Consider the following 19726-nt stretch of genomic DNA (forward strand, 5'->3'; position numbering starts at 1 on the left):
TTTGGGAACAAAAGTGTCATCTCTGGCTACTGCAGATGAGACAGGTGCTCTGGTGCCACAACAGCTATTGAAAATGGAGAGAGCTGGCATCTGGAATTCCTTTTAAGCTGTGCACCTCTACTGCTAAGGGCCAGAGTCTGCTGGCTCTGCTGAGTCTTGGGAGACACCTGAGAGATCAGCAGTGAGCCCAGCAGGTCCTGAGTGAGCAAATTGTGCATCAGGATTACCAGGGGCTTCTTCATATTTTTTTGTTTACACTGCTAGAGATCAAACCCAGGGCCTCATGCATACTCAGCACATGCTCTATGACTGGGCTCTGGCCCCAGCCCACTGTGGGTTTCTAAAAGCCCAAGTCCTGGATGCTTCACTACAGTGGGCTTCAGAAAGCTGAAAGAGGCACAGGAACCTGCAGTAGGGACAGTTTCTCTTGTCGAGCCCTTTGGGATTACTGAGATTAAGCTTGGACTATCTCAGAGCAAGTACCCTCAGAGAGAAAGACCCCGCCTGATATGGTCCAAGATTATTCCCAGGTGGTTCCTCAAAGGTGAGCCCTAGGGGGACATCAAGCCCCATCCCTCCTTTTAACCTGCCAGAACAGGCAGCCTATTCACACATGACCACACAGACCCCCTCTGACCTTTCACCCTGACCAGAAGGAGCTCTGCCTAGCTCATTTTTTTAATACTATACATAGGGAAGGCATGCTCCTCTGTAGCTGTAGAGGTTCAGTAAATAGAGTGGTATTATTTTCTTACCTGAAGACGAAAGAGGTGAGGGCATCCTCTACCTGAGAGTCACTTTAGCAGTGAAAAGCAAGCATCCCTGTGTCTAGGGGGTACTCTGGCTTCTTTGGGAGCTGCCCAGGACTTGGTCAATGGAGAACACACAGGGTGAGCCACACAGGTGGCACAACGTGATCTGGGGATCGAGGTGTCCTAAGTGGACAGGAGGCCAAATAACTGTTAGGTGGGGAGCCTGGAAACTAGGCTTCCCCAAGAGGAGGTCAGTCTTTGCTGCGAAAGATCCACCAGCTGGAAGACCTGGAATGCCCATCCTAAGACAAGAGCAAGGTACAACCTCAAGGTGCCCAACTCACAGTGCTTGGACACAGTGCAGCACCCATCCTCTGCTCGAGGATGCATTTGCATTTATGGTGTTTGGTTCTTCTTGTTATTTTTTACTTGTAGATGGACAAATACTTTAATTTTTAATTTATTTTTATGTGGTGCTGAAGATTGAAACCAGTGCCTCACACATGCAAGGCAAGCACTCTACTACTGAGCTTACAACCCCAGCCATGGCTGTTTGGTTCTTTATTAGAGTTTTTTTTTTTTTAATATTACAGCGGAATATATTACGATTCTTGTTCCACAAATAGAACAAAATTTTTCATATCTCTTGTTGTATACAGAGTATATTTACACCAATTTGTGTCTTCGTACATCTACTTTGGATAACAATGTCCATCACATTCCCCCATTATCTTGAAACATTTCCTTTCTGCCTAAATAACTAGTGTAAACAAAAGGCAATTGTATTGTTCTTTCCCATGAGTAGCAGTTCAGGTGTCAGGCCCCAACTAAGACAACCAAGGGTAGCTGTCCTCAGAACAGGTTTGCCAGCCTGTGGCCACTCAGAGGTGGCCACTATTGCCGGTTGTCTTTGGTCAGGTTGTGGGCCAGCCAGTTCACTTTGGTCTTCCAGCTCTCCCTCAGGGCTTCATTGAACTTCCCCTGGAAGTGCTTCAGCCCCTCCTCCTCCGTCTTCCCCAGTGCCAGAGTGTCCTGGGACAGAATCACCACAACTGTATCAACATTCAGGGGTCCTGACCCTGCTGCATCTGCAATCCCTTCTGCCTCCCTGTACTGTTACCCCCTCAGGTTGTTCAAATTCCTTCCTAAAAGAACTGCAAACAGATGGTCAGGCGGCCTCGCCTTAGCTGAGAGAAGGGCAGGAGAAACTTTAGGGAATACACCCCCTCCCACTCTGCCTCTCACCAACTGAAAAGACAGGAATGGAAAGTGTTCTGCAAACCTACAAGGGACTTTATCTCATGCATGAAAGACACTGAGGACCCATGGGATGACCAAAAAAGATCACAGTTCACCTGCAACAGGGCGGGACTAGGCCCAGGGAGTACACCACTCTGGCCACTTCCCACCATACTGCACTGCTGGGCCTGGGATGGCATGAGGGCCCCCACCTGTGAGGTGAATCTCCTAGGTCCCTGAGCTGTTCAGACAAGATGCACTCTGACCAGGATGAGCTCTGCCAAGCTCATTTTTTATACTATATATAGGGGAGGCAGACTCCTCCACAGCTGAAGAGGTTTAGGCAAGCCTTCCTTGGGAAGTATGTGGTAGACGATGGGCTTCAGTCTGGTGTGGCCCTGTGCTGGCATACCTTCAAATACTGGATGTCTTTGGAGGAGCTGAGCTCAGGCAAGCCTGCTGCCCGCATCAGAGCAAATAGTTGGAGGAAGAGGAGCCCATGGTGCCGCAGAATGCTATAGGCCTGTTCACAGTACCCTCGAAACCTGCAGAGGAGGAGGAAATTGATAAAGACCTGGGTCCTCCCAGCCACCCCAGCCCCAAACCAGCAGGGGTTCTGCATCCAACCAGCATCTGCCCCTGAGTGTCTGCCCCTGGTCGTATTATGGGTGTACCCAGATCCTCTAACCAATTCCCCTGCCTGGGCCTGCCTCCTACACCTCCCATGGACCTCCTGTTTGCACTGCCCAACAGTGTACTCTGGGGTTGGGGTGAACCTGCAGAGATGGCAGCACCCCCAGGGTGGAGGCAGGAGTTACGCTGAGGGCTATGTCCCCATCCCTGCCCCTGTCTGGAAACTGTCCCCTCCCTGGGGCCGTGGGTACCCTCACCTTTCAAACTTCTCATTATTACTAGCCTTTCCCTGCTGAATCACGTGGACAAAGTCATGGGTGAGGATGAATGGGACTCGCTCACGGTTGATTCCAAACTTGGTCTTGAAATTCCCCAGAAAGTGGCCAAAGTCAATATGAAATAGCTGAGGGGAGGGAAGGGCAGCTACTGAATAGGCTTCACAAAGAGAGGTTCTGGTTGTAGGAAGTCAGCAGGACTTGGGGCACTCTTCTGCGGGCTGTGGGCAGGGCAGAGAGGCCACTGGGCCAGGCATGTAGGACATGCTCACTGGGCAGCTGCACACAGTGCCCCTTACCTGCCCATTCTCACGGATCATGATGTTATCACTGTGCCGGTCACCGATGCCCAGCACATATGTGGCCACACAGTAGCCAGCACAGGAGAGGGTGAACTCCTCAATGGCTCGATCCAGGGCTTCTCTGGGTGGAGAAGATTGAAAACCAGGGCTCCTTATCTTTTCCCTACTCTTGAACCTAACCTTTTATTAATCAACAAGGAGGGAATTATTCTGAGCATAGCTCACCATGCCCAGCTTGAAATTGCCCCTTTCTTCCACACAATACCATGCAGAGAAGCCAAGGTCTATGTGTTAGATGAAGAGAGGCTGCATAAAGAGGCACAACTGACAGCCAAATCCCTAGGTGTGTGACTGGGCCCTTGGTAGATGCTCTGGGCTCAGGCAATATCACAGATGCTAGCCAAAGCACCAGCTATTTCAAACCACAGCAGAAACACTCAGCAGAACCCACTCAAGCTACATATTTCTGACTAAACATGGTGGTGGTTTTAACACACAAAGAGTTAAGTAGCATAACACAGCCATGAAAAATGGACACACAGGAACAGTGACATTCTCTGTCCTGCCCAATATCAGATATGGGCCGGTGCTCAGCTGAGCCAAGCAGCCATGGAAACTGTCACAGGCCTTCCCTCACTTTTCACTCTATCGAGCCTCTCCCAGGAATAAGAAAGCCTACCCAGGGTTCTTGGACTTGAGCCAGTTGAGCAGGGCATCCTTGTTGAAGGCAGCCATGGCAGCCAGGTTGCTCTGGTTCAGCTGAATGTTGGCAATGGTGTCCGAGTGCTGCACCACCTCAATGAGGCCCATGCAGTCACCAGTGGGAAGGCAGCCATAGGGGGTCATCCTAGCACATGAGAGGGGGCACAGGGAGACACTATGGTTAAGTACATTCTCTGGGGATACTGGACCTGGATCCCCCAGGAAATTGAGGCGCCCACAAAATCACAGGGGACACTGCTCAAGTTCCTGAGGATGCCAGAAGGGATATGGGGCCCTGGGGAAGGTGCCTCAGAGACACACAACTGGCACCCAAGATGCAGAGCACACCTTGGCTGGCCTCATGTTTTCTCTGAAGAGAATGAGTCAGCAGGCTTGGAAGAAGGTGGTACTGCTCCCCAAGGGGTAGGAAACCAGGAAATAGGAGCAAGCCCTAGGAATGGCCTTACCCAAACCCCTCCAGCTGCCCTAACCCTTTTGTGAGAACAGCCCCTCTCACAGTCAACATGGAGGTGTCAGTTTAGACCAGGAACTCCTCCAGAGGCACTGGCTCTGAGGCCAGATAGAGATCCAAACACACAGGTGATGGACAGTGGCCCCACCTTAGGTCCAAGCCCTCCTGCTTCCACAGGGCATCCATGAGCTGGATCATCTGCAGAGTCAGCATGTCCTGGCGGAGGTCTGGAAGGGCAGGAGTTTCTAGTGGGTTATACACCCATGCAAGGCTCAGAGTATCTGAGCTCTGTCTTCTCAGGGAACCCCCCCGGGGCCCTACCACAGAGCAGTATGGGCCTAGATGAGAAGGCCAAGGCCTCAGCATGTCCCCTGCCCAGACTGGCTCACCATCCCCATTCTTAAAGATGATGCCAATGCTGTCAGCACTGCCTGCCTCCTCACTGCTGTATATGATCCACAGGGGTTTCATCTTGGAGTCCATGAAGGTGCACCTTTCCACACTGCAGGCAGAGGGCAGTGTTGGCCTCGGCCATTGGGGGCTTAGGGTGGGGGAGGGGGTTTAGGGTGGAGGTTTTAGGGTGGAGGAGGGGGCTTAGGGCCTGGCTCCACGTGGGGCTAGGCCTGGGACTCACCAGATTTCTGCAAGCATTGTGCTGGGGTCCAATGGGGACTGCAAGTGTGAAAGGGCCTCTATGTAAGTATCCTGGCGCATGTACAAGTGCATTAGCTCCTTAGTTTGGGGCTTGGTGGTCTTCTGGGAGCTCACTTTCACAAAGTCGCTCAGGGCCTTCAGCTTGCTCAGTGCTTCTGCCTGGTGGGCAGAATGGAGTAGCAGCAGTGCATATGAGCCTGAGCCAGAACCAGGAGTATGACTGTGAAGGGGCCTGGAAGGGGAGCCTGCCTCAGGCACAGGCACTCTGAGCCTCACCTGTTTCATAAGCACCTTCATGTGGTGGATGCTGCCCCTGAAGTAGGCCTCCATGATGAGGCCAAAACGCAAGGCCACGGACGGCACATGCATCTCAGAGCTAGAGGGAGAAGACGGGGCTGAGAATGGCCAGGAGTGGAACATAGCCCCTCCCCAGCCCAGTAAATATGAGGTCAACAGGCCAGGAGAGCCTCATTCTCCATGGCCTTTCTAGGTTCCCAACGAATCAGCGTGCATCCAGCTACCGAAGATGCCAGAAGAGGAAGTGGCCAATCTTTCGGTTGGCCAGAGCCCGGTCCAACAAGAATTGGGTCAGTTCGCAGTCCAGGTAGGACTTGTACTTGAGGACCTGCACCAGCTGCAGCAAGCACTGGAAAAGCTCGTCGTCCCTGTAGGTAAGGAAGGCTGGTTGAGTCTGGGTTTCTGAAACTCAGGAAAGAGGTCTCCAGCTGGCAGGTGACTGGAAAGAGGGTGAGGCCATCCTAGGCTCATCTCCACCCAGCACCCACTTCCAGGTTGCCAGGGCAAGCTGTCTTAGTGAGGAGCTGGCAGCCCGTGGGCCTCAGTGCCCAGCTGGGACTCACGTCAGTTTCCGCAGGGACCTGATGGCAAAGGAGCCCACGTGGCAGTCAGGGAAGCTGAAGTCCAGCAGCTCCAGGGCATTCAGGACAGGAAGCTCGGGCCAGGAGCACAGCAGGTAGAGCATCTGGAGGACGCTTTGCAGTCAGGTGGTGGGCGGCCCACTGCTATCTCTCTACTCCAGCTGTGCCCCTGGTGCCCCTCTCCACCCACCTGGGCCACATCCTCGTGCTTGTTCCACTTGGTCACGAGCAGCAGGTGGGCCAGAGCCTCTGGGAAGTGCTCCTGCACTTCACGCCGCATCTTCCACACCAGGTCCTTCTCATGCTCATACAGCTCTCCCGACCCCCGCTGCTCCAGGATTCCCTGCAGCTGCAGCTGCTAATGGGTGCAGGTAGAGTGAGGCCTCCAGCCCAGCACCTGGCTCCATGCCCCACCAGCACCCCAGCTCACCTCCTCCTTGGTGGTAGGCCCACACTCCCCATGACGTCCCAGCTCCAGGATCTGCAACAAGTATCCGTGCTGTGAGCTCCCCAGGCCTGGGCCAGCACTGGCAGGGCTCCAGGAAGGGGGTCTGAACCTCAGCCCTACTGCACACTGCAGGGCATTCAGTAGCATCTTCAGGCTCAGCCTGCCACAGGCCACTAGCACCTCTCCCATTGGCTATGACAACAAAATGTCATCAGACATCACCAACATCCCCTGGTGGGCCACATAGCTACTGGAAGGCCTCAAATCAGCATGATGACCCAGCCCCCAGCAATGGGCAAAGCCTGGGGTGGCCAGGGAACCCCCTCTGAGGAGCTCCAGGAAAGTTCCTTGGTTAGCGCTCAGCTTCCAGGAAGGGCCTCACTGACCTTCTCCAGGGCAGGGTAGTACACAGGGTGAGGGGCCACCTCGGGCAGGCAGATGACCAGGGTGACAGCACTCTCTGTGTTGGGATTGCTATGCACGGTACCCATGGGGTTCAGCAGGTCTCCTTTCTCATCTGAAGGCAGGGACAGATGTAGTTGTAGGGAACCAGTTCTGGATCCCTCACCCTCCAGGAGTCTCTCCCTGCTGGGCCTGGTTCCACCTGGGACAGAGGGCCACATATAGAGGCAGAGCTCCCCAGTCTTGAGCTGGTCCTTGTAGTCAAACAGCATGAGGTTGGCCCAGGCGATTGGGCAGTCCTGGAGAAGGATACTACAGATCAGAGTGAGCCTCTTCTTGTTCATATGCAGAATGGAACCAATCTCCAGGCCAACCAGGAGAGAAGACCCAGACCGCATGGAAGGTCACCAAGTTAGACCCAGGAGGAGGGGAAGGACCTGCTACCTCTTTCCTGTCAGAGTTTCAGTAATTAAACCAGCAAGATCCCTTCCTGGCTGCCTGCATCTTCACACCCAGCATCCAGAGACACTTGAGTAAGCCCACCAGACCCATAACTGGCCCAGGTCAAGGAGCAAGTCACAACCTGGGTCTAGTGATTTGGGGCCCAGCCACACACTCCCCAGGCAACCACTAACTCATCATTTCTGTCCCCCTGAGAACACTGTCCTTCCACCAAGGGAGCTGCCTCCAGGACCCCTAAGGACCAGAGGCCTGGGCTAGATATTTCAAGTCAGGCAAATCATGAGCTATCACTCAGGCAGCACAGGAAGCCAGACTAAGGAGCCAGACTAGGGCAGGCAGGGATACTAGGGTCCCCAGGCTCTCCCAGGACCCCTGTCCTCAGGGTGCCTGCCTGTGGGAGCAGGATAGCAAGAGGCCCCAGCAATGGGTTTCACTGGGCATCTGAGGCCTGGGCCTCTCCCAGTCAGCCCAACCCACCACCTTCTTGGACTTTTTCTTGCTGGAGTGTGCCTTCTTGGCCTTCTCCATCACCGCATTGAGTGCAAAGCAGAGCCGGGCCATGCGTGGCAGGTCACAGATATTGATGTCAAACTTCAGATGCTGCTTCCACATGGGCTCTGAGCACACGCTCACCTCCAAGCTGGACATCGTCTTGCACAGCAGCTCATTGCCATGGAAGAGCCCAGCGTGCACCACCAGCTGGGGAAGGGCACAGGGCATGGGTGAGGGAGCGAAGGCCCCACCCCATCTAAAGTTCCAATCCTCTCCTTAAAGGTCCCCATTTACACAGGGGTCTAAATCTACTTCTTTCATTGACAGTGGTCCAGCAGAGTGTAGGCTGGCAGCTCAGTGGTACAGGTGTCTTGGGGCATTGGTACCCCAGGCTGTGCTGGGGCAAGCCAGTCTCAGTACACTTGACTCTGTGGGTCAACTCAGAACCTCAGTTTCCCGATCAGGTTTCAGGAGTTCCAGGGTCCCTTCTGGTTCTAACAGCTCTGGCTACCTTCATGCCTAGCGTCTTCTGAGCCCCATATGGCTCATAAGACTGCCTGATCAGTCTTCAGTGCACCTGTTCCAGTTCCAACCTGCCAGCCCATTCACAGAGTTGCTCCCACCCAATCCTCCCTGACTCCTGCAGACACACCCTCCTTCGCAGATTGTAAAGTAATGCCAAAAAGAGAGACCCAGACAAGACATGCTATGCTTTGTGGACCCAGACAGGCATCACCTCCCAGAAGTGGGACAATAAATCCACCTCTGCAGGTGATTCTGAGTGCAGAGGAGCCATGAAAGTGCTTTTAGAAGAGACAACAGGGCACTGTTCCCCAAGCCCATGGGCGCTCAGCTTCCATGTGCAGTGTCCCCCAGACTGTGGGCACCCCTGGGTGGGTAACTCCTGGAAGCACCTCAGCCCAGATGCAGCCAGCTTCTATGGTGCCTTACACATCTCTGACTGGGCCTCCTACTTCAATGGGCTCTGCCTGATTCCACAAGCTCCACCAAAGTCAAATACCCACAAGTTGCTTGGCCCAGGTTTCCATTAATCAGCCTCCCTGGCCTGCTGGCCTTCTCCCCTCCCCTCTTATTGTTTGGATGTGGTTCACAGCCAATCCAGGCAGAGATAATGAGTAATGTGTCCAGGTGACTTTTGTGACACCCTCCCACTCTTCTTTCTCTGTTGCCCCTCCAGGCCACAGCACACCCTGTTTGTGCAAAAAAAAAAAAAAACAAAAAAACAAAAAACCTGTGCCCTCACCTGGTACCCAAGCTCCTACCTTCATCTGCTCATCAGCATTGATTTTGCTGCCCTGGATCAGCTCAATGCAGAAAGGCTGCCCCAGCGACCAAAGGGACACAGAGGAGGGCTAGAGAGGAGAGGAGCGGGGCTTAAATCCCAGCTTATTCCCCTGGATGCTGAAAGGCTGGGGAGAGGGGGAGAGGGTCACAACTTTGTGGCAAGGTTCAGAAATTTGTCACCAATGCCATCTTTTACCAATCTGACACACAGGGGCCCCGGGGTCCCAGCCCCCCTGAGACCTGCAGAGAAGTAGGCAATCTGGGATCCCAGTAGCTCAAACAGGACCACCCTGGGTGTCAGCTCAAGGCCCTGACTCTCCAAAAGGACTGCACCATCCAAAGTCCCCTGGATCAACGTCTACCCCTGGTGCTGCCCAAGAGGCACTAGGATTGGCCAAAAGGAGAGAGGAAGAGAAAGAGGGTAAGAAAGGGAAGGACACCATCTCACCTTCTTCATGGGAGTAGGGGGCCATTTGGTGTGTGGTTTCTGGACCTGAGGGGCGGGTTTGCTCTGCTCATCCCGCATGGCAAGGATGGAGGAGGAGTGCACCATGGTCAGGTGGGGGGTCATTCCACTGTGCAGGCAGCTGCATATGTACTGAGATGAGAGTGTAAGGTTGAACTGTCAATGGGTGGCATATCCATTCCCTGGAACCAAGAGAGACCCACAGTCCGGCTCTCTCACTCCTATGCTGGCCCCTTCTAGAGTGGTAGGGATCCCAGAGTGCAGAGGGCTCCTTGCAGGCCTCACCTTGAACTGACAGAGCAGGTAGCTGCCATAGAGGTACTCATGCCGCCCATTCACCTGCAGCACATAGTCCTCAGGCTGCTCCATTGTGAGGTGCTGGTACACCTTGGCCTTCTTCTGGAGGGCACAGGCCATCAGTGCTAGGGGCACATCCTTGGTAGACACCTGGATGGTGAAGCTCTCCTGTGGGGAGGAGGGAAGGTTGGCATGCTGCTCTCAGGACCATGGGCTTCTGGGGAAAAGGGGCAAGGCCATTTGCCTGCCTTTATTGGGTATCCCCAAGTGTGAGCCCCACAAGGGCAGGGCCTGGGTCATTCACTGGAGAAAGTAACTGCAGACACCCAGGAAATACTTGTCCAGTGAACTAAGGAACCAATTCAGCCTTGGTGAGCTTACCTGGTGGGATGCTTGACGACACCCCTTGCATGCCTGCATACCTGGCAAATGCCATTTGATGCCAGTGAGAGAAGGGAAATTTGGGGGCCTGGGACACTGGAGTGTTTTATCAGTGGAAGGTTGCCACGGGCACAGCAGCCCATGTGCTGCAGCTGGGGCATCCTCCCTAGGACATGGGCTATGGGCTCACCCTGCTGCCCTCAAATTTGACATTAACCAGCAGGTCTGAGTTGGAGATTTGAGAGGTGTTGCTGTCCCTCCAGCTCCTGGTGGAGGGCTCCAGCTGCAGGGGAAAACTGTATTGCAGCCAGGCCGCCCAGCCCAGCTGCTGCCGGTGGGCAGCTGCCTCTTCGCTGAACTGGCGCATCTTAGTGCGGAAGTCATTCACTTCTGGGTCTTGCAGGCAGTCGAACTCATGGAGGCCTATAGGGCAGGAGAAGGCTCAGTGCAGGTGCCTGTGGGACCAGGCACCCAGGTGTGCCCTACCTTGCCGAGGCGGGGGCTGATATACGAGCCCTACCTTTGCCGATGAGGAGGCTGATCTGTGAGTTGATGAGCTTCTCCATGCAGTCACCCTCGCGGGTCACCAGACGCAGCATGGGCAGGAAGGGCCGGACATCACACAGCCGCTGCTGCTCATCCTCTAGCTCCTGCTGCTCTGCTGTCTGGTTGACACAGGTGAACACATAGGCCTCGGGGTCACTGAGCATGTGGAAGAGGGGCTCATTCTGGGCTTGGTGCCACAGCATCTGGGAAGAATGGTTATGGTCAGCCTTGCTGGCCATGACAACTGCTGGGAGGTAGACAGAGGCCTCTAGTGTGGGGATTTCACTCTGCCTGAGCCACATAGAGGGCAAAGGGAGACCCCAGCATTGCTTCCTAGGACCCCTTTGGCCTTTGGGACCAACCAGCTAGTCAGCAAGCTTCCTGACCCTGTGCTCTGTGAAGGACTTGATGTGTGGAGATTGGGGACTGAGCAGCCACGCCCACCTTAGACACATTATCTAGGGCTGCTTTCACCCCACCAAGGCGATGGTGGCCTTGAGCCATGGCAGAGCTGAACCACTGTGACACATAACATGTAGCCCACAAAACTTCATATCAATAAAAATATGAAGAAATCAAAACCACAATGAAGTGAGAGATGGGACCCCAGGGACAAGTCTGCTACTGTAGTGTTTAAACTTTAGTCACATTGTTTGAAGTTCTGTAAGCACATCAAGTGAACCATATAATGATGTTTAGAGGAACTAGAGTATGGACAAGATGTTACTGTGGTCACTCAGAAAAACAAGTCATGAAAGTTCATAATCAGAATTTAGTTAGAATGTGGTTAGAAAACAGGAAATGGCTAAGGTAGTGTCTGTGGCTGTCTTCAATGGCAGAATCACAGGCAGGTCTCTTCCTTCTCATTCTTATTTTCCAAAATTTTATGGGCCATTATTATTATTGAACTCAGGGACACTCAACTACAGAGCTATACCCTCAGCCCTTTTTTGTATTTAGTGACAGGGTCTCACTTAATTGCTTCGAATCTCACTGCATTGTTCAGGCTGGCTTTGAACTTGCAATCCTCCTGACTCAGCCACTGGAACATTTGGGGACACACACAGCTACTTTTGAAGTAGAAAAATTTAAGGAAGGATGGAAGGAAGGCAGAGAGAAATCTTCCAGGACATTAAAAAAATCCCTCAAGTGTGGTCCATTACTTCTATCATTTTTTCCTGTTCTCAATAATAGCTTTTAAAATTGTGAAATAAATTCTTGCCCCCAGGCAGTCCAAGGCATGACCCATTAAACCTGAATTTGTAAGTGGCATAACCCCATTGAAAGCCACAGGACAGCATCTATCAAAGCAGATGTTCATTGCTTTGACTCAGTAATTCATCCTGAAATTTATTCAATGAACCTGAGGACCCTTTCCAGGGATGATGGGCACTATGTTGTCAACAGTTTTAAAGACAAATTCCTGCAAGGCCCTTATGTGGCTGGGAGCAGACTGTGGTCACTAAAGTGACAGACAGCATAATGTAAGTCAAATTTTCAAAGTTCCATTCCAGCACTGGAGACTTAAGGGCAACTGAGGCTAGTAGCTGGCCCTCTGGTAACTAGGGAGGGGAACACATTGCCATGGGGTAAGCTGAATTCGTATAGTAAATGGAGTTTAACCACACATATTATACAAGTTCTTGACATTGTATATCTTTCAAAATTTACATCTGAGGTTCTCAAGTGTGAGGAACAATGCCTCTGTCTTTCTGAGCTCCCAGGGATGACAGGAGACCAGGCAGTACCTGCTTGATGGTGCTGAGGTTGGCATTGCAGGACACAGGGAAGCTCAGGTAGATCCCTGTGGGCAGAAGGAAGTCAACCACCACACTCTGATTCTTCTCCTCCACGGTCCAGAATTCCATGGGATAGTCAATCCCTGGGGGCATTCTGCTTTATTATTTCTCTGTGGCCACGTGACATGTAAAGGAAGCAAAGGTAGAGAGTCCTTTGAGAATAGTGTATGGGGGCCTTGGGCAGTGTGAGGCTCAGGGCTGAGGGCTTGCAGGTGGGCACATGGTGTTCTCCTCCCACAGAGCCCCCACTGCCCAGGTAGTTGCTGCCCCTACTGCCCCAGGTAATTGTCTGCACTCGGCTGTCTCTCACCCTGGTGGACACATCTGCCTCCCTCACAGCGGGCCCAGAGCCATAGACCAAATAATTTTCCTCTGGAAATTACGCATCAGGGAGACACTATCATGGCCACCAGCTGGCAAGGACAGATGGCAGTGTGGCTGGGTATACAACTCAGGATTCGAGAAAGGCCAAAGGCTATGACTGGACAAAATTTGTATTTTTATTTTTTCACTGGGAATTTAAGCCAGGGACACTCTAACACTGAACTACATCCCTCATCCTTTTTATTGATTTTTTTCCTCCACAGGGATAGAACCCAGGGGAATGTAACTACTGAGCCCATCCCCAGCCTATGTTTGTATTTTATTTAGACACAAGGTCTCCATGAGGTATTTAGGGCCTTGATATGTTTCTGAAGCTCTCTTTGAACTTGAAATCCCCCTGTCTCACCTTCCCAAGCATTTGGAGTAACAGGTGTGCACCCCAGAGTGTGTGCCCATATGTGTATTTGTGTGTGTGTGTGTGTGTGTGTGTGTATAAGGTCTGTTGAGATATATTGATTGAACTGAGCCCCAAACCTGCCCCCACCACATACATAACAAAACATTACAGAGAAATTTTGTCTTCCATACACTCCAGAACCAGATCAGCCCCTTACTTCCCTCACCCCCAGCTTCCCCCTCCAGGTCACCACCATCTGGAATCTGTTTACCTATAGCCTCCATCAGTGTTTTTACTACTAATTTGTATCCACAAAGAAGTCCTAATGTTTTTGAATGCCTTAAACCTTCCCAAACTAGTGAATTTTCTGCAACCTGCTTTGGCCACTTAATTTATGTTCCTTAGATCCATACATGTGGATGAATACATGTAGCAGTAGTACATTCATTTTAACTCCTGCAAGGTGTTTCACTGTATAAAGAAAGCACCTTGTATTTGCCCGATCATGGTGATAAACTGGGAAGGTTTGTTTCTATTTTCCTTAGTTGTTACAAAAAATGCTACAATGTATATTCCTATACTGGTTCCTAGCCTGCACCTGGGAGCAGAGAGGAGGCTGGTCCAAGAGCAGTATGTGAACCTCATGTTTGATGTCAAGGACAAATGTGGATTAAAAGAGAAAAGACAGGTAAAATTAAGGTCCAGAATGCATTTTATTTAATCCAGTGTATCCAAATTATCATCATGTTGACATGAAATCAACACAGGAAAAAAATACTAGAGATATTCCAACTATTTTTAGTATTGAACCTTTGAAATTTTTTGTATAGTTTATGCTTATTTCATTACCAGTTTTTCTTTTTCTTTTTGTTTTCTGCCATTTCCCTTTCAGATTTTAATCAGAAATAACTGGCCTTGGATGGTGGTTTAGCTCAGTGTCAGAGCACTTACCTAACATGTTCAAGGCCCTGGGTTCTATCCCCAGCCCAACCCAAACAAATGCCACAAGAACTATTTTGTCTACTCAAAATTTTCACACTATTTACAGGTTAAAAATATTCACCAACCCAAGTTTTTCCAAAAAAAATATTGCTTTAATGATAAAGACCAGGTATCAATTTCTAAATTTCAATTAATGTAAATTAAATAAACTGTGGGTTTTTTTTTGGGGGGGGATGGAGGTGCAATTCTGTGGATGGCACCCAGGGCCTTGTGTGTGTGAAACAATTGCTCTACTACTGAGCTGCCTCCCAAACAAACAAGATGTTTTGAAGTTCATTCTTCAACTGTACACTATGTACATTTCAAGTGACCAAGAGTCCCATATAGTGAAACCTATGATAGGTATAAATCCATCATTCACTTGCTCAAATACCCCCATATTTTCCTCAAAGTGGTGCTGCCCATCATGAGATCATGCTTGATCTCCAAATTACCCTCAGCATTTGCTATTGTCAAACTTACTCATTTTTGCCAATCTGATGGGTATGAAATTGGCTTACTTTGCTTATATTGCTTTTCTCTGATAATGCAAAAAATGTTTAGCTTCTGCAGAAAGCCTACTTATAACCTTGGCATGTGTCCTTTGGGGTTATTTATCTTATTCTTGTTAGTTTATAGAATCTATATATTCTACATTCTATTTCTTTGTGGATTAAATGAGCTGGACATGTTTTCTTCCTACTCTGAGTCATCTTTTCTCTTTGTGCATGGTCCCTTTTGGTGAATAGAAGTTTTCATTATTGATGCAATAAAATATATCAATGTTTTTGGAGGAGGTCATTCAGTATTAGAGATAATTAGCATGCACAAGACCTTACAGCACTACAAAAAAGGAAATCAATCCCATGAAACTTCCCTATCTACCATAACATCACAGTCTCCTGTTTTTAAATTACTTTTGAAAGAAGTCAAAGGACATTTAGTTTTCGTTTGTTTTGAGAGTGCACTTCACTATGTTTCCCAGGTTGAATGCAATCTTGCGATCATCCTGCCTCAGCCTCCTGAGTAGTGGGGATGACAAGCATGTGTAATGGTGCCCAGCTACAGACATGTTTAATTTAAGAGTGTTATTCTCTGGTGACAGTGCCAGCTGGGGCCAGGCATCCTTGGTGGGATGTGGAAGTGGCTCAGAGCAGTGTGATTCACACATTGCCTTGTCCTCCCAGGGCAATGCTGCTGGCAGACGATTCCTTGGATTATGAAACCACATCCTATTTGAGGTTCCTCTTTCTTAGAATGGCCAGGCCAAAGCCTTCCTTTATTATTCAAAACCTGTGGGACTATCAGGAATCCTGGATGATCTGTCTATGACACCATATATTCTTTGGCCAATTGGGGAAGTCAGTGGGACACACTGGGTCACCTAATCTGGTGAGGCCAAGATGAGCACACAAGGGAAGACCTACCAGGAGCTCTGAACAAAAGGCCTGGGTTCTGAGAAAATACACTCCTGCTCCCCTGCCCTAAGCACACTGGAAGTGAAGTCTTCAACCATACTTCCCCAGCTAGGTGGCAGGGAAATAATTCCACAGAAAGTGAAAAAATGGAAGACCCATGAAGGCTTGTGCAGGATAGAGAGTGAAGAAGAGACAGGACAGGAGAAAGCCAGATCTCCTTCCCTCTCTCTGTTGCCAGGCCTCAGAGTTCATCAGCCAAAAAGCCTCAACCCTCTGCTCTGGACAAAGCCCAGACCCAACCCTCTCCCTCTCACAGATGTCAGCACATTCAGGGACTTCAGAACTGCCCAAGAATGCAAACTGATATAACCACCTTGGAAAACTCTCTGGCAGAATCTATGAAAGGAGAACACACCTGTGCCCTGCACCAACACATCCACTCCTCAACAGATGGGCCCAGAGACACGTGAGAGTGACTGTGACATCACTGCTTGTGACAGCCCTGACAAACTCACATCAGCAGTAGGGTGGGGAAATAAACTGCGGTTATTCTTTCCAAGTATAATGTTATATCACAGGGAGGATGAATAATCTGCAAAGGCACACACAATGCCACAATGTAAATGAATCTCAGACAGAAGGGTGAACAAAAGGATCCTGGAATCAAAACCAGGTGCTCATGATTTCAACCACATGGAGAATGACAAGGGAGAACCGCTCATCTATGTTGTCAGCAGAGTTACCCCAGCCTGAGGGCCTGAGGGGCTTTTGGGTGTTGAAAGCATTTTGGTTTTCTATCTGGGAACTGGAGACTTTTCACAAGTGCCTCACACCCTTGGTCCACATGGTTCAGATGGGCTGACTTCACTCCTAGCCACAAAGATGGCATGAGACACAGGCCCAGCCCATCAGAAGTCAGAGTTTCCCCTCAACTGTGGGTCAGATGGGACACTGGAATGGAACTCAGGCCCAACCCATCCCTGGATGTTACCTCCCTGGCTCAAATAATCCCAGGAAGGGCATGTGAATATCAAGTCAATTAACTAGGTTTCAATTTCCAGACTTCCTTCTGGAGTAGCAGAAAAGATAGACTATTGACATGAAGCTTCTAGGAACTGTCCACTGCCCTTAGGGGCAGAAATCGAGAAGAGACCCACATAGGAAAGCAGAACTCCAAATGGAAATGGAGAACACAAGCATGGGCACGTGGATGTCACTGAGTCCCTGGACCTTGCCATGTCTGCAGCTTGTCCCTTCTTCCTTTCCTGTCTCACTCTCTCTTCTCTCCAGAGAAGTTTCAGTTGGGTTTTCTGCCACTTGCCATATCTTTCCATGAGTGCAGCCACGTTTCCTTTTTGGAACCTTCTAGTGTCTAGAAAGTCCTTTGCTTGGAAGGTGCCCTGCCTCTGTGAGCCAACCTGTGTCCTCTGTACTGCCATCTAGAGGCAAACAGGCAGTCCGCCTGACCAGTGTCACTGATGGAAGATCCCATCTAGAGCATCTGGTTAGCTCAGAATTCCAAACTTTGCACAAAGTGTCTGGAAACAGTTTCATAATGAGAACAGAGAAAGGTAGTGGCAATGTATGGCTGGAGAGAGGCCTCTAGGGACAAATCGTAGAAGAATGTTTCAGGTACCAAGCTCCTGCAGAGTCTAAAAGTGTGCCACAATCCCTCCCTAGTCCCCAGAAAACTTTCTTGCTGGCTGCATCACTGAGCTTGCTGCCAGCCTTCCTGGCATTTTTCAAAGTAAGCCACATTCTGTATGCCTGTCCAGGAACAACTGCCTGATTTATGAATTCAAGAACTCATGGCTATCTTTAATAGTTTCATCTCATAACTTGCATTCATGCATTACTGGATTTTTTTATTTTATATATATCACTCAGTCTTGGATGAATTCCTTAATTCACTAGTAAGTATGAAGCCTGATTAAGTGCTAGGGATTGCAGGAGGTGCTGGGAATAGGGTGGTGATGGCCCTGACAGAGCTCACATTCCACAGGGAGACACTGGTCCACAAGTACATAGGCAGGGAAGCAGAGTGCCCACACTGGCCCAAATGTAGGGGAGGACAGTGCCACATGGCGCTGTCATGGAGAGTAGCTGGGGAGCAGGGACACCGCATACAGTAGGCTAGGAAAGACCCCCCATGGAGAGGACTTGGAGTGAGGGCCAGAGAGTGGAGGGGAGACGTGGTGGAGATAGGGGTCAGGGTCATGAGGGACCAAATCCTGCACATCCTGGAGAACAGGGCAGCACCTGGGTTTCTGCTCTTAGTGAGATGGGTGGCCTAGGAGGGTTTTTTGGAAAATCAATGATGGCATGTGACTTTCATCCAAGACAAAGCCACTGGCAGTGCTATGGAGGGACTGATGAGAATCAAGTCAAGGAGGGAGTGGGTGAGCATCAGTGAGTTTTCTTGACCCAGCAATGAACATCAAGCAGAATACAACATGCTCCCAAAAGGAAAAGGTTCAGGTGGAGAGGAGCCATGGATAGCCACAGGTTTGGGCCTGGGAGTTTGCAGGGCTGGTGGTCATTGCCTGCCCAGGGAAGCAGAGGGTGATACAGAGCCCTGGTGATGAGGCAAAAGGTGGTCCATCTCAGACAGATGAAATCTGAACTGCTGATTGACACCAGTAAAGACAGGTATGCCCCTGTCAGAGGCCAAGTGACCCAGTCCAGAACCCATGGGAGCCATCTGTGGGGTTGCAATGATTTAATCTGGGGCCAGCATGTGACAAATGGAGACCAATGGGAGCAGGTAAGATGGCCTAGACAGAGGGTCAAAGAAGGCCAGGGGCACCCCAGGACCAAGGGTGGCATCATTCCAGGATGAAACTTTAGCAATCCCTCCCTCCCAGGCCTCTGCCTTCCCAAGCTGACTGTTCTGTCCAAGCCTGACATTCAGAGAGCATCAGGGAAGTAGCAGAGCACAGACTCAGTTCCTCCCACCTCTTGGCCATTAGTTCCCTAAAGGCAGCTGAAGGACAGCAGAGATACTTGTGGGTCTCCATCGCAGGAAACCCTGTCATCCCTTCCAGTGTCCTGGAGTGTCCCTGTTGGCTGTTCTTTCTCTAGCCCAAGGCTAAGGAACATGTTGGGGTCTGATCTGGGCCCTGCAGAGGCAGCAAAGTAATTTCCACAAACATCTTAAGGAACACACTGTGGCCCCCGGGCCTCACTGCCAGGAGCAGGAATGCTTCTGTGCCTTCTGAGGGAGGGCAAGTAGGGGCATACCCCACAACTGAAGATCCTTCCTCCAGCTGAAGCTGCAACCATTGACTGCCCCTCTAGGCTGATAGTCCCACTGGCTTGTGGCCTGCTGAGCCCAGGATGCCTGAGGGATTCCCTTTCTTTATCCTAAAGCTCTGCCAGGGCTCTGGGCCAGAACCTTCCCAGTCTGGTAGACTCTACTGCTTTTCCCTGGCCATCTCAAATGTGACTAACTGACCAGGCAGTGCTGACCAGCCTCTGCTGATGTAAAGACAGGCTTTGGGACCTTCAGTAACACATCCTGGGCAATGGCTTTCCAGGGGAACACATGAGTCACTGCAGGCATAGTGGACAGGCACTGAGAGAAAGAAGTGAAGTTGTGTCCTGCCCATTTGTGTGACAAACATCTCCCTGAGGGAACCCCAGGCTATGTGTGCCATCTTCCCTCCACGTCGACTATGGAGTATCCATGAGCTGCTCAAGCACAGGAGCCATGCCTATGAGACTGAATCTAATGACAAGATATCATCTCCCTTCTGGATACCAGAGCCAAAATTCACAACCCAACTAACCTGAGAAAGGTGCCTTTCTCACAGAAACCTTGAGAAGGCAGAAATGCACACAGTCCAAGTGTCTACCCCAAACCCAACCTGGAAGGATACAAGACCAACAGCCTCCTAAACCAAGGAGAAAGTGAAAACCTGCAGAGGTACTTGTGAGGTACGTGACCCACGATCGCAGAGGCCAGCCTGTTGCACCATGGTGAGCCATCAGTGTCTGGGCTTGGCTCCTTGACCTGGGTTCAATATATAGATGCCCTTCTTAACTGAAATTGACACATTTCCCATTGTCCAACCTCTGTGTACAAGTGAGTGGGCACTTCAG

At 50.6% G+C, this 19726-nt stretch overlaps 1 protein-coding gene across 7 annotated transcripts; it reads right to left on the bottom strand.

Moving 5' to 3' along the window:
- Positions 1 to 1646: 1646 nt before the first annotated feature.
- Positions 1647 to 12598, bottom strand: LOC143386442 (phosphatidylinositol 4,5-bisphosphate 3-kinase catalytic subunit delta isoform-like). 7 transcript variants are annotated; one of them, XM_077108538.1, is made up of 22 exons: positions 12455 to 12598; positions 10681 to 10909; positions 10351 to 10583; positions 9768 to 9929; positions 9465 to 9614; positions 8995 to 9084; positions 7697 to 7918; positions 6960 to 7056; positions 6742 to 6872; positions 6338 to 6388; positions 6098 to 6265; positions 5890 to 6011; positions 5551 to 5694; positions 5306 to 5405; positions 5010 to 5188; positions 4765 to 4877; positions 4524 to 4602; positions 3881 to 4048; positions 3199 to 3322; positions 2882 to 3027; positions 2404 to 2536; positions 1647 to 1784 (listed from the first exon to the last, which is right to left on the bottom strand). In XM_077108538.1, exons 1-22 carry the CDS (start codon positions 12596 to 12598, stop codon positions 1647 to 1649), a joined length of 3123 nt encoding a protein of 1040 aa, XP_076964653.1. The 7 variants fall into 7 exon arrangements, with proteins under 7 accessions (XP_076964653.1, XP_076964654.1, XP_076964652.1 ...); XM_077108539.1 differs by having other exon boundaries at positions 9465 to 9527; positions 9768 to 9947; XM_077108537.1 differs by having other exon boundaries at positions 6098 to 6262; positions 9768 to 9947.
- Between the last annotated feature and the right edge of the window lie 7128 nt (positions 12599 to 19726).

This window comes from Callospermophilus lateralis, unplaced genomic scaffold (assembly GCF_048772815.1).
Source record: "Callospermophilus lateralis isolate mCalLat2 unplaced genomic scaffold, mCalLat2.hap1 Scaffold_89, whole genome shotgun sequence".
NCBI classification, from domain to species: Eukaryota; Metazoa; Chordata; class Mammalia; order Rodentia; family Sciuridae; genus Callospermophilus; species Callospermophilus lateralis.

Excerpts from the sequence above, each read along its gene's own strand:
- LOC143386442 (XM_077108534.1), bottom strand. The coding sequence starts at position 12,598 with ATGCCCCCAGGGATTGACTATCCCATGGAATTCTGGACCGTGGAGGAG. Across the intron at positions 6,266-6,337 it reads GGCCTACCACCAAGGAGGAG|CAGCTGCAGCTGCAGGGAAT; the intron begins GTGAGCTGGGGT and ends TGCACCCATTAG. Across the intron at positions 1,785-2,403 it reads AAGACATCCAGTATTTGAAG|GACACTCTGGCACTGGGGAA; the intron begins GTATGCCAGCAC and ends ATTCTGTCCCAG.